Raw genomic sequence first — 16,753 nt, 5'->3', positions numbered from 1 at the left:
GGAGCGGCCCCGGAGCGGCGGCGGCGGCGAGGGCGGGGGCGGCCCCGGGCCCGCGGCTCCGGCCTGCGCCGCGCACCCCGAAAAGCCGCGCTCGGGGGGCTTTAAACCGGGATTTCAAGGGTTTTTTTTAAGGGTTTTTTAAGGGTTTTTTAAGGGTTTTTTTTAAGGTTTAAAAGGGGTTCTTTTTTGGTTGTTTTAGGGGTTTTTTAAGGGTTTCTTTAAGGTTTAAAATGGGGGGGTTTTGGGTTGTTTTAGGGGTTTTTAAGGGTTTTTTAAGGTTTTTTTTAAGGTTTCAAATGGGTTCTTTTTTGGTTGTTTTAGGGGTTTTTTAAGGGTTTTTTTGGGGGGGTTGATTTAGGGTTTTAAATGGTTTTTTACGGGGTTTTTTGGGGGGTTGATTTAGGGGCTTAAATGGGTTTTTAAGGGGTTTTTAAGGGTTTTTTAAGGGTTTTTTTAAGGTTTAAAATGGGGGGGTTTGGGGTTGTTTTAGGGGTTTTTAAGGTGGTTTTTTGGGGGGTTGATTTAGGGGTTTAAATGGGTTTTTACGGGTTTTTTTGGGGGGTTGATTTAGGGTTTTAAATGGTTTTTTAAGGGTTTTTTTGGGGGGGTTGATTTAGGTTTTTAAGGGTTTTTAAAGGGTTTTTTTAAGGTTTAAAATGGGGGGGTTTTGGGTTGTTTTAGGGGTTTTTAAGGGTTTTTTTGGGGGGGTTGATTTAGGTTTTTAAATGGTTTTTTAAAGGGTTTTTTTTAAGGTTTAAAATGGGTTTTTTTGGTTGTTTTAGGGGTTTTTAAAGGGTTTTTTGGGGGGTTGATTTAGGTTTCTAAAGGGTTTTTTAAAGGTTTTTTTAAGGTTTAAAATGGGGTTCTTTTTTGGTTGTTTTAGGGATTTTCAAGGGTTTTTTACGGGGTTTTTTAAGGTTTAAAATGGGGGTTTTTTGGGTTGTTTAAGGGGTTTTTAAGGTGGTTTTTTGGGGGGTTGATTTAGGGGTTTCAAGGGTTTTTTAAGGGTTTTTTTAAGATTTAAAAGGGGGTTTTTTTGGGGGTTGTTTTAGGGGTTTTTAAGGTTTTTTTTGGGGGGGTTGATCTAGGGTTTTAAATGGTTTTTAAAAGGTTTTTTGAGGTTTTTTTTAAGGTTAATTTTTTTTTTTTGTTTGGGTTGTTTTAGGGGTTTTTAAGGGTTTGTTTTGGGGGGTTGATTTAGGGTTTTAAATGGTTTTTTAAGGGTTTTTTTAAGGTTTAAAATGGGTGGGGGTTTTTGGGGTTTTTTAGGGGTTTTCAAGGGGTTTATTTGGGGGTTGTTTTAGGGGTTTTCAAGGTGGTTTTTTGGGGGGTTGATTTAGGGGTTTAAATGGTTTTTAAATGGTTTTTAAAGGGTTTTTTTAAAGGTTTTTTCTTGGGTTGTTTTAGTTTAGTTTAGGTTTGGTTTGGTTTTGTTTTATTTTAAGAGATTTTTACAGGGTTTTTAAAATATATTTTTTTGTTTAAAGAGATTTTTAAAGGGTTTTTTAAATATTTTTTTTAGCGCTTTTTTCCCCTCCCCACCCGAGGTTTTCGCGATCCCCGCGGTTTTCCCCCATCCCAGCGCGGTCCCTGCGCGGATCCTGCGCGGTTCCCTCCGCGCCGCAGCCTTTGCCCGATTCCTGCCTTTTTCCCACCATTTCCCGGCCCCTCTTTCCGCCTCTTTTCCCTTTTTCCGCCCCCTCTCCCTGCCAAGACCTCGAGGGGATTTTCCCCACCCTGAATCCACCCCGGCGAGGAACCAGAATTGATTAAATCGCCCCAAAATGAACACAAGATCCGCAAAATTCACCAGCGCGACCCCTCCGCCCCCCGGCGCTTTTTGGGGCGTTTTTAACTCGTTTTGGGGTCGTTTTTTGGGTGGTTTTCAATTTTATTTTTTTTTTTTAATCCCTCAGAAAGGAGAAAACGCAGCCGCGGGCGCTGCTCGCCCGCACAGAAATTCGGGGTTTGCGATTCCACCTGCCGGGAGCGCAGCGGATCCGGGAGAAATCGGCCAAAAATCGGAGACGCCGCCGAAATCTGACCCCGAGAGAGCGCAATGGACGCGGAGAGCGGAGCCAAAAGTAACGCAAAAATAAAATAAAATAAAATAAAATGAAAATCGGAAAATCCACGCGGCGTCCCTGCGAGATCCTCCCGGTTTTTCCATGGAAAATCGGCGCATCCCAGGAAAACCTCGGAGCCATAAATTCCCCCCCGCCCGCGCCCTCCGCCGCTCCAATTTCATAATTAAAAACCAGTGGGGGAGATTTTCACTTTTTATGGCTTTTCTGGGGTCGGGGTTGCTGAGCGTATTTTAAATTTCGCTGCTATTTTTTTTTTTTAAATTTATTTATTTTTTAATTATTTCCCTCTCTCCTCTCTCCTCTCTCTCCAGGGGTAGCTCGGAAATAAAAATCAATCTCAATATGCGGAGAACAGAAATGGGTTTGTCTGGCTCACGCTGTTGGGAGGAAAAAGGGGGCAGAAATCTGCAGATTGTTAATCCCGAGAAGGCGAAACTCGTCATAAATGTAATGAATCCTTTAAATCATTCAATTATCACAGCGCTAATATCAAATAATTACGGTTAAACCTACCAGTAATCAACCTCGTTCCTGTTGAAATATTAATTTAAACCAGCGTGGGGTCGCTTTTTTCCTTCTTCTTTTCTTTTTTATTTTCCAGCTTCTCTTTGCCCTTTTAGCCACTGTTAAATTCCGGTTTTTTGCCCCCATGGTGACGAAAATATCCCAAAACACCAAAATCAGAGATTTCCCGCGCTTTAAACCGAGCATTTCAACCACCGAACAGAGCATAAAAATCAGATATTCAATAATTCATCATTCACTAAAATAATCCATTCATTTTGTTCTCCTTTGAGCCACAACCCCCAGCCCCTTTTGAGGGGGAAAAATCTCAATTTTCACCATCGACATCAACTCCAGCCCCAGCAACCTCAGGTTCTCAGGGGAGAAACCAAAATTGGGACAAACCCCGAAAAATCCCAACCCAGCGGCCGAACCAAGCCCGAAAATTCACAATTCCGGCCCAGCCTGGGCCCGCCCGCAGCCAAAACCCCAAAAACTCCGAGTTTCGCCTCAATCCCGACCCGCGCCCCGCAGCCTCACCCGGCTCCGGCACAATTCTCATTTTTGGGTGTCGGGACACAAAATCCACCGAGAGCAGCCGGAAACGGCTCCGAAATCCCCAATTTCCCCTCAGGGATTCACCCTCGCCCCTTGGCGCTTTCAGACCTCGCCGATTCCTCTTTCCACGCGGTTTTTGCTGCGTTTCACTCCCAAATTTCCCCTTTTTTCCCCATTTTTCGGCATTCAAACGCTGGCACAACTTCCCCAACTTTCCCGGCGCGTTTTAAAGGGGGGAAAAAGGGGGAAAATCGCTTTTTTTTACCCCACTTCTGCTCCTGCAGCACAAACGCCCGAATTCCTCCAGCCCCAATTCCTGAGGGTTTTGTGGTTTTTATTCCGGAGGATTTTTTTATTCCAGAGGATTTTTTTATTTTTATTTTGTTTTTTCCCCGTGTTTTTTATTCCAGAGGATTTAATTCCCGAATTCCCCATCCAGGCTCCGCAGAGCAGCTGCAAATCCGGATTAAAGCGTGCAAAAAAAGGGGGGAATTTTGAATTTAATCCCTGGCTGGAGACGCCGGCGGCAGGAGGAGCTGAAAGCCCCCGAATTCCGCTTTTTTCCCCCCTTTTTCACCTGCGAGTTTTGGGGTTTTTTTAGGGGATTTTCAGCAAAAGGGGGCGCGAGGGGCGCTCCCAGCACGACCCCCCCCCAAAAATCAGCGCCCCCTCCTCAGCCGAACCCCCCAAAAAATCCCCAAATCGCCCGCCCAGCTCAAAAATTGAATATTTTTCTAAAAATTCAGGGGTTCAGAATCCGCCACGGGGAGGGAGGAAAAGGGGAGGGGATTTAAATGTGGGGGTTTTTAAAAATTATTATTTATAACAATTTTATTTTTTTTCTCTCGTTTTTTAAAGGCATCGCTCTGCCAATCATCGCTGATAATTTGGGGTGGAAAAGCGCTAAAAGCGCTGCTTTTGTCCTCATCATCCCAGCAACAAAAGGGGGGAAATCGGGGCCAAAAAAAAAAACAAATAAAAAATGGGCCAAAACACCAAATAAAACGGGGCCAAAAAAATCAAATAAAAAGGGGCAAAAATCAAATAAAAATGGGCCAAAAAATCAAATAAAAAGGGGCAAGAATCAAATAAAAAGGGGCAAAAAATAATCAAAGAAAAAGGGCAAAAAATGAAAGAAAAAGGGCAAAAAATGAGAGAAAAAGGGCAAAAAATGAGAGAAAAAGGGCAAAAATCCCCGCGAGGGGCGCGCTGGGGGGGTCGCGCAGGTTTGGGCGCCGTCCCCATCGGGACGGGGATTTTGGGGGGATTTTGGGGTTTTTGATTTGATTTTTTTTTAGGGCGCCCGGCGGAGCTGCGGGTGCTGCCCTTGATGAAGACGAACTGACGTAATTAAGGCAGTTTCTTGTTGCCGAGCCTAAAGCCCATCCCAACAACATGAAACTACCTAAACCACAGATCAGCTGCGCTGGCATCCACGGGTTTCTGTCAGAACGGGCGGAAAAGGGCAAAAAAAAAACAAAAAAAAAATTTAAAAAAATAAAAATCCCGGCCAGAGGAGGAGGAGGAGGAGGGAGGGGAAAAGAGGGGAAAAAAAGAGGGAAAAGGGAGAGGAAATTGGGGGAATTCGCCCCTTTGTTGCTGGGCTCCCTTCGCCCCCCTCGCGCCGCTCTCCGCCCCAAATTCGCAGCTCGGGAAATGCTCGGAAACGGCGAAATTGGGAAAAATGAGCGCGGAGCGGCGAATTGAGGGCGCCGGGGCTGGGTGCGGATGGATCCGACCGCGGCGTGCGGGGGAATCGGCTGGAAATGGGCTGGGAATGGGAAATAATGGGAAATAATGGGAAATAATGGGAAATGGGAAATGGGAAATGGGAAATGGGAAATGGGAAATGGGCTGGGAATGGGAAATGGGCTCGGAAATGGGCTCGGAAATGGGAAATGGGAAATGGGCTCGGAAATGGGAAATGGGCTCGGAAATGCGCTCGGAAATGCGGGACCCTCGCAGCTGCCCCCGCTCAAATCGCGCGGATTCGGCCCAAAACCGCGGCCCGGGAGCTGCCGGCAGCGGGGCCCGAACCCGCGCACGGCTCCGCGCCCGCGCTCCAAACCCCGCGGATCCCGCGGATGCTCCGAACCCCGCGGATGCTCCGAACCCCTCGGATGCTCCGAATCCCGAAATTGCCGCAACTGCCGCAGCCTCCGCCCTCCGCGCAGCCTCCGCGCTTTGCGGGGGAAAAGGGGAGAAAAACCGGGAATGGGAAAACCCGGGAATTTCCGCTGCCAGGCGCGCAAAACCCCGCGGAGGAAACGCGCGGGGGCTGCGGGAAGATCCTCACCAAAAATCACCATCATCACCATCATCATCACCAAAATCCGGAAAAAGCGGAGAAATGCGCGCTCCTACCTTGCGGCCGCCGTCCCCAGAGCCCCCGAGTTCCGCGGCTGCGGATCCCCGAGCGCCGCGCGCCGGCAGCTGCGCGCCCCAAGGTCGCCGCGGCGGCTCTGCCTCCCGTCCCTCCCGCACCGTCACCTTTAAATGCATCTTTTACTGCCGCGGCGCATTTATATTTGCAGATCATAAAATCCACCTCCAGCGCTCGCCGAGGCCGGCCTGACATCGCTGTTTTATGACCTTGACTTATTGTGGTCACCTGGATAATATTTAAATCAGCGTTATGGGGCTCGCGCGCGCGCTTATATTAAAATAAAAAAAATAAAAAAAAAAGGGGGAAAAATCTTCATCTCATCCCCCCCGTCCCCCGTGGTCAGGAGAGGCTCCTGGAAGCCTTAAAAGGATGAGGCTTGAGGAGAAAAAAAAAAATATAAAAATAAATAAAAAATAAAATCTTTATATATACAGAGAGAGAGGTGGTGGTGATTGGGGAGGGGGGAGGTGGGGAAGAAGCGATTCTTGCACTCACATCCCCCCCTCCCTTCCTCGAAAGGAAAAAAAAATATATAAATAAATAAATAAATTATTCTCTTTTTTTTCTTTCTTTTTTTTTGCACATTTTAAGGAACCCACTCGTCCACGGTTCTATGAAATTTATTTTGGCTCCGTAAAGGAAGATACATGCACAGGAGGGTAACACATACAGGATATATTTAAATACCACAGCCACCAGAAATGGACTTTTTATCCTTTTTTTATCCTTTTTCTTCTTCTTCTTCTTCCCCCCATCATCAGACCACCCAATATTCCGATTTTTTAATTTTATTTTTTTTCCTTTCCTCCCCCCCTTTTTTTTTTCCTCTCTATTCCCCTCAAATATTTCATTTGAGATTTTATTTATTTGATATTTTACTTGATATTTTATTTGATATTTTATTTATTTGACATTTTATTTATTTGATATTTTATTTGATATTTTATTTGATATTTTATTTATCTGATATTTTTTATCGGATATTTTATTCCACGGACGGCCCCGCTTTCCCCGGGAGGAGCTGCAGAGATTTTCCCCCTCTGCCCCTCGCGTTTCACACAAACCCCACACAAAATCCACATTTTCTCTCCATTTTTTGTCCCTTTTTTTTTTTTTTTTTTTTTTTCCGCCGTTTTTATTGTACGGCGGCCAAGCTACGCTAGGATTTGGGGAGGAAAAAAAAAATAAAATAAATAAAATAATAAACCCAGAAAACTTTGGGAGGCGTTTTGAACGTGAAACCCCACACCTGGGGGAGAGCGCCAGGTCCTTGTGCTGCTCTGCAATAACTTAAACACCCGGGAAAGGCGGATTTGGGGTTGGGTTTGGGTTTGGGCTTTGCCACCGTCTCCTTCTCCGCCTTTCATTTCCCCTCCGAGGATCCGCGGGCTGCGCAATCCCCTCGCGGCGCGGAAAAACCGCTCCAGGTCCTTTTGTTTCATTGGGGTTTTGGTTTTTTTCCGCCGTTTCGGCGCTGTCGGGGATTTTGCGGGCGAGGGTAAAACAAACAAAACAAAACAAAACAAAATAAAACAAAAAAAAATCCCAAAATAAAATGAGAAAATAAAAGAACGAAGTAAAAGAACGAAATAAAAGAAGGAAATGAAAGAAGGAAATGAAATTAAATGGAGTAATGCAATGAAAGGATGCAGTGAAATAAGGAAATGAGAGGATGAGATGGGAGGATGCAATGAAATAATAACAGAAAATAATAAAATAAAAAAAGAGAAATAATAAAATAGAATGGTAAAATAAAATAATAAAATAAGAAGAGGAAGGGAAGTAATAAAAGAAAAAATAAAATAAAATAAAATAAAATAAAATAAAATAAAATAAAATAAAATAAAATAAAATAAACAAGGAAATGAAATAATAAAATAAAAGAATGAAATAAAGAAATGAAATAATAAAAGGAAAGAGTGAAATAATAAAAGGAAAGAGTGAAATAATAAAAGGAAAGGATGAAATAAAATATAAAATGATGAAATAAAACCAGAAAGGAACAACAGAAAAGAACAAAATAAAATAACAGAATAAAAATAAGATGAGAAAAAAAGAAAATGAAATAAGAAAATAACAGAATAAAATCAGAGAATAAAATAGGAAAATAAGAGAATAAAATAAGAAAATAAGAGAATAAAATAGGAAAATCAGAGAATAAAATAAGAGAATAAAATAGGAAAATAAGAGAATAAAATAGGAAAATCAGAGAATAAAATAAGAGAATAAAATAGGAAAATAAGAGAATAAAATAAGAGAATAAAATAGGAAAATAAGAGAATAAAATAAGAAAATAAAACAATAAAATCACAGAATAAAATAAGAAAATAAAATAGGAAAATAAGAGAATAAAATAAGAGAAAACAATAAAGAAATAAGAGAATAAAATAAGAAAATAAACCAATAAAATAAGAGAATAAAATAAGGAAATAAACCAATAAAATAAGAGAATAAAATAAGGAAACAAACCAATAAAATAACAACAAAATACAGAACAAACAGCAAAAAAAAAACCCCAAAAAAATTAGAATAAAATAAAAATTCAAAGCGGGGCGGAGGAAGGCATGGCGGAGGGGCCGGGCTGGCGGGCGGGTTGCGCGGAGGCGGCCGCGGCGCTCAGCTGAAGCTGAAGCCGGCGCTGAGCTGGCGCACGCGGCTCTCGCGGTTCATCTTCTTGAGCTTCATGCGGCGGTTCTGGAACCAGATCTTGACCTGGCGGTCGGTGAGCGCGATGCTGCGGCTGATCTCCAGGCGGCGCTCGCGGGTCAGGTACATGTTGAACAGGAACTCCTTCTCCAGCTCCAGCGTCTGGTGCTTGGTGTAGGGGCAGCGCTTCTTGCGCCCGCTGCGCGCCGTCAGCCACGTCCCGCCCGCGCCCGCCGCCGCCGCCTCCTCTGCCAAAGACAACAGCGGCGTCAGCCGCGCACCGGCAGCGCCCGCGGGCGCGGAGACAGCGGGGACCCGAGAATACGGGGGTCCGGGGAGATGGGGGCTCATGGAGACAGTGGGGGTTATCCGAGAATATGGGGGGTCCGGGAATATGGGGGCTCATGGAGAGAGCGGGGACCCGAGACATGGGGGATCCGGGAATATGGGGGATTACAGAGAAAATGGGGGTTATCCGGGAATATGGGGGCTCACGGAGAGAGCGGGATCCCGAGACATGGGGGGTCCGGGAATATGGGGGCTCATGGAGAGACTGGGGGCTCACGGAGAGAGCGGGGATCCCAGAGAAATGGGGGGTCCGGGAATATGGGGGCTCATGGAGACAGTGGGGGTTCATGGAGAAATGGGGGATCCGGGAATATGGGGGCTCACGGAGAGAGCGAGGGATCCGAGAATATGGGGGCTCATGGAGAGAGCGGGGATCCCGAGACATGGGGGGTCCGGGAATATGGGGGGATCCGGAGAAAATGGGGGCTCACGGAGAGAGTGGGGGGATCCGGAGAAAATGGGGGGATCCGAGAATATGGGGGAATCCGGGGAAAATGGGGGCTCACGGAGAGAGCGGGGGCTCACGGAGAAAATGAGGGGATCCGGGGAAAATGGGGGGATCCGAGAATATGGGGGAATCCGGGGAAAATGGGGGCTCACGGAGAGAGCGGGGGATCCGGGGAAATGGGGGGATCCGGAGAGATGGGGGGATCCGGGGAAATGGGGGATTACAGAGAAAATGGGGGCTCACGGAGAGAGCGGGGGATCGGGAGAAAATGGGGGTTATCCGAGAATATGGGGGCATCTGGAGAAAATGGGGGGATCCGGGGAAAATGGGGGCTCACGGAGAGAGCGGGGGCTCACGGAGAGAGCGGGGGCTCACGGAGAAAATGGGGGGGATCCGGGGAAATGGGGGATTACAGAGAAAATGGGGGCTCACGGAGAGAGTGGGGGATTCCAGAGAAAATGGGGGCTCACGGAGAGAGCGGGGGGCTCATGGAGAAAATGGGGGTCCCGGAGAAATGGGGGGGGATCCGGAGAAAATGGGGGCTCACGGAGAAAGTGGGGGATTACAGAGAAAATGGGGGTCCCGGGAGAAAATGGGGGTCCCGGAGGAAGTGGGGGTTATCCCAGAGAAAATGGGGTTTTGGGGTTTTTCTCTCCGAGAGAAAGTGGGGGGCTCCCAAAGAAAATGGGGGCTCACGGAGAAAGTGGGGGATTCCCAAAGAAAATGGGGGTTTCCAGAGAAAATGGGGGGTTCCCAGAGAAAATGGGGGTTTCCAGAGAAAATGGGGGGTTCCCAGAGAAAATGGGGGGGTTTGCCACGAGAAAATTGGGTTAAATGGGTTTTTCTCCGAGACAAAATGGGGTTAAATGGTTTCTTTTTTTTTCCCCGTTGGAAAATGGGGGTTTGCCCCCAGAAAATGGGGTGAAATGAGGGTTTTTCCTTGAAAAAAAACAATTGGTTTATACAAAGATTTCAACGCGTGGGAATAGGGCTTGAATTAGGCCCGAAAATCGGGGTTAAATAAGGGGGGTTTTTAACGTGAGAAAATGGGGTTAAATGGGTTTTTTTTCCACAAGAAAATGGGCTCATATGGTTTTTTCCACTTCCGCGAGAAAATTTGGTTGAATAGGGTTTTTTTCCGTGAGAAAATTGGGTTATTTGGGAGGATTTCCGTGAGAAAATGGGGTTATTTCCGCCAGAAAATGGGGTTAAATGGGGGGTTTCCGTGAGAAAATTGAGTTATTTGGTTTTTGGGTTTTTTTTTCTATGAGAAAATGGAGGTTTTTGGGTTTTTTCTCGGCGAGAAAATGGGGTTTATAGGAGGGGTTTATCCGCCTGGAAATGGGGTTTATACGAGGGTTTTATCGCACAGAAACAGGGGCTGAATTAGGCCCGAAAATCGGGTTTATAGAAGGGTTTTTTCCGCGAGAAAATCGAGTATAAATCAAGGTTTATTCGGCATGAAAATCGGGTTTAAATAAAGCTTTTTCCGGCATAAAAACCTGGCCCTGCGAGGGTCCGAAATCGGGATTAAATAACGGCTTTTCCTGGACCGAAAATTCGCGTTAAAATCAGACTTTGGCCGCACGAAAATCAAGGTGAAATAAAGGTTTTTCCGGGCTCGAAAGCCGAGTTTAAATAAAGTTTTATTAGGCCCGAAAATGGGGTTTTTATAAAGGTTTATTCGGCACGAAAACGGGGTTTGAATAACGGGGGGTTCCGGCTCGAAAGTCGGGGGAAAAAATTTGTTTATTCGCCCCCAAAATCGGGTTTAAATTATGGGATTTTCCCCGGCTCGAAAATCAGGTTTAAATAAAGGTTTTATTCGGTTGGAAATCGAGTTTAAATCGAGGTTTATTCGGGGTGAAATAAAGATTTATTCGGCCCTAAACTCGGGTTTAAATGGAGGCGTTTGGGGGAGCCGGGGGTTGAAAAAGAGACCGGGATTGGGGAGATAAATCAGAATTTGGGGAGATAAATCAGATTTTTGGGGAGATAAATCAGATTTTTGGGGAGATAATCAGATTTTGGGGAGATAAATCAGATTTTGGGGAGATAATTCAGATTTTTGGGGGGAAAAATGGGATTTTGGGGAGATAAATCAGATTTTTGGGGAGATAACGCGGGTTTTGGGGGGAAAAAATGGGGTTTTGAGGAGAAGAATCGGTTTTGGAGGAGATAAACCGGGTTTTGGGGAGATAAATCGAGTTTTGGACAGATAAATCAGATTTTGGGGGGGATAAATTGGGTTTGGAGGAGAAAAAAACGGAATTTTGGGAGGGGAACGGTGTTTGGGGGGAAATGATTGAGTTTGGGGAAGGAAATGGGGTTTTGGGGAAGAAACCTCGAGTTTGGAGGAGACAAAATGGGGTTGGGGAGGGGAATCGGGATTTGGGGTGAAAGAGCCGAGTTTAGGGCAGAAAAATCGGGGTTTGGGGAGAGAATCGGGATTTTGGGGAGAGAATCTGGGTTTTGGGGAGAGAATCGGGATTTTGGGGAGGAGAATCGAGTTTGGAGGGGATAAATCGGAATTTGGGGAGGGAAATGGGATTTTTTGGGGGGGAAAAGAATCGGGTTTGGGGGAGAGAAATGGGGAATTTGGGGTGCACAAGGCGGGGTTTGGGGGACATAAATCAGATTTCGGGGGTAAAATAAAAGGGGATTTATGGAATAAATCGGGGTCGGAGCGCGGGGTGAAAATCTCCCGCCTCCCCCGCTAATTAACGGCCGCTAATTAAAAACCCCCGCGGGCACCGATGAATTTGGGGCTCCCCCGGATCACCCCCAAAACCCCAAATCCTTTCCCGGCGCGGTTCGGGGCCGTTTTGGGGTGAAATCGTTGAATTTTCGCAGCTTTTCCCCTGCTCGGCCAGGGCACGAATTGGGGCAAATCGGGGGAATTTGGGGAAAATTCCGCGGCCCCTGAATGAACACCGGAGGAATTTGGGTCACGAGGAAGGAAAACCCGAGCGACCCCGAATTTGGGGGAAATCCGAGAAAATCGCAGCAAATCCTCGGGCCCAGTTTTGGGGAAATTCCGTGGAAATTCGGGGTTCGCCCTTCGGGACCTCGGGTGCCCCCAAACGTTAAAATTCCACCAGAAATGGGGTTTTTATTAAAGAAATAAAGATAAAATGACCTCGACAGGAACAAAACCGCAGCTTGGGGAGGTTTTTAGGAACAGAAATCGCCCGAATCCGCCCCAAAGCGAATTTTGGGCACAGCGACCCCAAAAAATCCCAAATGTGCCCAGCCCGGCGCATCCCCGACACCCGAGCCCAGAAATCCCTTTTGATTTTTATTTCTGTATTTTTATATAATCCCCTTTTTTAATCTTTATTTTTATTTATTTTTTTGTCCCCGTTCTTTCCGCCCACAGCTCAAATCCAGCCCAAAATAACAACCAAAAAAAACCAAAAAAACCTTTTTATTTTTGGGTTATCTCGCACCGAATCCTCTCCCGGCGCTTTTGTGCGGATTCGCTTTGCGGGGTTTTGATAACCTTGACTTTGCTTTTTTTTCCCCTTTGTTTTGGTGCTTTTTTTTCTTGGTTTTTTATTGGTTTTTTTCCCCATTTTCCGGGGTTTTTTGGGTGTAATCGCAGCTCAGCCCTCAGATAAAATCATTTCCCCGTCCCGGTGCCAAGCCAAAAATGGGAATTATTCAAAATAAAAGAGGAGGGGGGGAAAAAAGGAGAATTTTGGGGTTTTGCTCGCTCCGGGGCCGATTTTGGCGGGGCAGTTTTGGCCGGGGCCGGGATTTTGGGGCGTTTGGGTCCCCTCAGCGCAGGCAAAGCCGGGCTCCGATCCCAGCGGGATTTTTTTGACATTTTTGGGGTTTTTCCCCCAGAAAATCCAACCCCGTCCTTCCCACGGGCTGAATCCGCCGGGTTTGGGGTTCAAGGGGGGCCCCGGACCCCGAATATCCCAAATTTCGGCCTCGGCGGCGCCTCTGGGCCCGGGGAAAGGCCCAGCCCCGGCACATCTGCTCGGCACGGCAGAGACGGGGGGAGACAAACGGAAAAACTCAATTGGAAAAAGATTTTCTGCTCTCCCCCTCTCGCCGAGCCTCTTCCCAGCCCCGGGAGGAGCCGCAATCCCCGCTCCGAGACTCTTTATTTTCTTCTTTTCTTTATTTTATTTGCTTTTTAAAAAATTATTATTATTATTAATTTCATTTTAATTCTTTCTCGTTTTTTCTCGCGCTCTCTCTTTGACCGCCGCCGGAGGAATCCAACCCTCGCCCCGCGCGCGGAAATGGGGAAAAAATGGAAAAGAAATGGGAAAAAAAAGGGGCGAAAATCGGGGGGTTCGCCCCCCTGGAAAATCGCAACGAGCCCAGAACCCCCCAAAACCCCCGCGGTGCCAAAGCAAAGGCCACAAAAATCCGAATTTCCGTCCTTTTTCCTGCACCAAACACCAAAATCCCATCCTTTTCTCTGGACCAAACACCAAAATTCCATCCTTTTTATGCACCAAACACCAAAATTCCATCCTTTTTATGCACAAAACACCAAATTTCCATCTTTTTTTTGTACCAAATACCAAAATTCCATCCTTTTTCTCCGCACCGAACACCAAAATTCCATCCTTTTTTCTGCACCAAACTCCGAATTTCCATCCTTTTTATGCACAAAACACCAAATTTCCATCCTTTTCTCCGCACCGAACACCAAAATTCCATCCTTTTCTCTGCACCAAACTCCGATTTTTTCATCCTTTTTCAGACAACCGAACACAAAATCTCCGTCCTTTTTTCTGACACCAAACTCCCTTTTCCAGCCTTTTTGCTGAGACCAAAATCCGATTTTCCGTCCTCTTTCTGGCACCAAACACCAAACAATTTCCATCCTTTTTTTCCGCACAAAACACCAAATTTCCATCATTTTTTTGTACCGAACACCAAAATTCCATCCTTTCTCTGCACCGAACACCAAATTTCTATCCTTTTCTTTTGCACCGAACACCAAACAATTTCCATCATTTTTATGCACCAAACACCGAATTTCCATCATTTTTATGCACCAAACACCGAATTTTCATCTTTTTTTTGCACCGAACACCAAATTTCCATCTTTTTTCCGCACCGAACACCAAATTTCCATCCTTTTTTCCACACAAAACACCAAATTTCCATCCTTTTCCCGCACCGAACACCGAATTTCCCCCCAAACCCCATTTTCCATCCTTTTCCCGCACCCCGCGCTCTCTGCTCCCCTTTCTCCCCTCTCACCCCCAAACGCACAAATATTTTAATATTTTAATATTTTAATATTTTAATATTTCAATATTTTAATATTTCTATTTCCAAGCACAGCCGCTTGAAGCCGAATATAAATTTATTTATTTGGTTTTTTTGGGTGTTTTTTTGCCCCATCCGGATCGTTTTTACCCCAATTTCCGCGGGGGAGCAGCGAGCGCGGTCCGGCCCGGGTTTAACCCCTTCACCGCCGGCGCGGGGGCCGAACGCCGGCTGATTTCATTTCATTTTATTAATTAATTTATTTTCCCCTCCTGCCTTACCTTTCGCCTCGCTGTCGGAATTCTCGCTGCTGCCGCCGTCCGCGCTCTTGCCCGGCTCCTTCTCCGCCTGCCCCGCGCCCGCTTTGGCCTTTTCGGCTTTGACTTCGCCCCGCGGCTGCTCCGCGCCCGGCGGGGCCGGGGCCGCTCCGCGCTCGGCCGCGGGGGCCGGGGCGGCCTCCAGGCGCTCCCCGCGGAGCCCGGGCCGGAGCTCGGCGGCCTCGGGGCCCTCCTGGAGCTCGGCGTAGGGGTAGAAGGCGGCCGCGCTGCCCTCGGGCCGGCCCGGGCAGGGCTGGGCGGCGAAGGCGGCGCTGCGGGGCCGCTTCTCGGCGAACAGGCAGCAGCCGCTCTCCTCCTTGACGCCGGGGAAGGCGCAGCTCGGCAGCGGCTCCGGCCGGAAGGCGCCCTTGGGCTCGGCCCACGAGTCCAGCTGGGCCAGGTAGGACGGGAAGGAGCCCAGCGAGGCCTCGTCGCGCTTCTGGCAGCTGCGCAGGGCCGCGAAGTCGCCGGGCTGCGGGAAGAGCCCCGCGGCGGGCGCGAAGGGCTCGGGCCGGGCCAGCGGCTCCATCAGGAAGGCGCCGGCGGCCGCGCTGCCCCCCGGACAGGACATTTTCGGCCGGAGCCTCGGCGGCAGGAACCAGGAATACTCCAGCCAGGGGCTGACATCTTTTTTTTAGCGAGGGGGGGAAGGAGGAGAGAGAGAGAGAGAGAGAGAGAGGGAGGAAAAAAAAAAAAAAAATAGAAGGGGAAGGGATGTGAGGAGGAAAAAAAAAAAAAAATTAAAAAAATAAAAAAAAAAACCGGAGCGCGGTGATTACCCGCGCATGGCGCTCGCCCCCTCCCCGCCCCGCCGCCACCCCCGCCTCTTTTTTATTTATTTTTTTATTTTTTCCCCTCTATTTTTTTTTTAATTTTTTTTGAATTTTTTTTTTTTATTTTTTTTCCCTTCGCGCCCCCCACGTGACGCGAGGCCAATGAGCGCCGAAGGACTGAAAATGGCCTTGGGGATTCAGACGGCGCCGCGCGCGTCACGGGGGTCAAGGTGGCGCCGGCGGCGGCCGCGGCTCCTCCGTGGAGCAACAGCGACATCTGCCCGTGCCCGGCCGCGCAAAAAACGGCAAAAAAACCGGCAAAAAAGCGGCAAAAAAACGGGAAAAAAAGCGGCAAAAATCCCGCAAAAAACCCGGGAAAAAAGCGGGAAAAAACGGGGAAAAACCGGGAAAAAAAGCGGGGAAAAAGCGGGAAAATAAGCGGCAAAAAATGGGGAAAAGACAGGGGAAAAAAGCGGCAAAGAAACCCGGCAAAAACCGGGAAAAAAAAAACGGGGAAAAAGCGGGAAAAAACACGGCAAGAAAAAGGGGAAAAACCGGGAAAAAAAACCTCAAAAAGCCGGCAATAAAACCGGCAAAAAATCCGGCAAAAAAGCCGGCAAAAAAACCGCAAAAAACCCGGCAAAAAAGTGGGGGAAAAAAACCGGTAAAAAACCGGCAAAAAAAAAAAAACGGGGAAAAACCGGCAAAAACCCGGCAAAAAAAAAGCGGCAAAAAATCGGTAAAAAACCCGCAAAAAAGGGCAAAAAAACAGGGGAAAAACCCGGCAAAAAAGAGGCAAAAACCCGGCAAAAAATCGGCAAAAAAATCCTCACTTCCCCATAAATCCCCGGCCGAAATTCGCCCCCCGCGCGCGTTTTTATAGCGGTGATAAACCGGGGAAGTTTGGGTTAAAAAATAAAAATAATGTACTGCTTTATATCTATTCATATTTCTATAATTTCTGGTTTTGTTTGGGTTTTTGGTTCTTTCATTCTGTCGGCGCTGCAGCGGTGGAAAATCCGCTTTTTGCGGTCGAAAATAAACCCCCTCCCCGTTTAATTCTGGTTTAATTCTGGTTTAATTCTGGTTTAATTCTGGTTTAATTCTGGTTTAATTACGGTTTAATTATCGCCCCCCCCCCCCTCCTCCTCTTCCTCCTTCGCCTTCCTCCCCCGGCCGCTCCTTCCTCCCCCTCGGAGCCGCAAATTTCGCCCGAAATTTGATTTTTATTCCGAATATTCCGGGCTCTGCAGGGCCTGGGGCGCTTTGGGGGCCGCGCTCGGGTTTGGCCCTTCAGGAAAAAAAAACGGGGCCGGGAGAGAAAAATTTGGGGGAAAATCCCCCAAAAAAATCCAATTTCTCCCTCAGCTCCTCGGTGCGCGTTGGGTTTTTCCCGAGGGGTTTCCCGCGACGGAGGAAAAAAAGGTGAAATCCGAATTTTCTTT

General features: G+C 47.3%; 1 protein-coding gene across 1 annotated transcript; it reads right to left on the bottom strand.

Moving 5' to 3' along the window:
- Positions 1 to 8,151: 8,151 nt before the first annotated feature.
- On the bottom strand, positions 8,152 to 15,742 carry HOXC10 (homeobox C10). The gene is made up of 2 exons (XM_071419186.1): positions 14,500 to 15,742; positions 8,152 to 8,429 (listed from the first exon to the last, which is right to left on the bottom strand). Exons 1-2 carry the CDS (start codon positions 15,104 to 15,106, stop codon positions 8,152 to 8,154), a joined length of 885 nt encoding a protein of 294 aa, XP_071275287.1. The 5' UTR covers positions 15,107 to 15,742.
- Between the last annotated feature and the right edge of the window lie 1,011 nt (positions 15,743 to 16,753).

Source organism: Agelaius tricolor, unplaced genomic scaffold (assembly GCF_023055355.1).
Source record: "Agelaius tricolor isolate 1412-34295 unplaced genomic scaffold, bAgeTri1.0.p SCAF_101, whole genome shotgun sequence".
NCBI classification, from domain to species: domain Eukaryota; kingdom Metazoa; phylum Chordata; class Aves; order Passeriformes; family Icteridae; genus Agelaius; species Agelaius tricolor.
This window is presented reverse-complemented; position numbering and strand designations above follow the sequence as displayed.

What these genes read in the sequence shown, in the direction of transcription:
- HOXC10 (XM_071419186.1), bottom strand. Translation starts at nt 15,106, where the DNA reads ATGTCCTGTCCGGGGGGCAGCGCGGCCGCCGGCGCCTTCCTGATGGAG. An exon ending in TTCCGACAGCGAGGCGAAAG is followed by an intron (nt 8,430 to 14,499) that starts GTAAGGCAGGAG and finishes TGTCTTTGGCAG; the next exon opens with AGGAGGCGGCGGCGGCGGGC.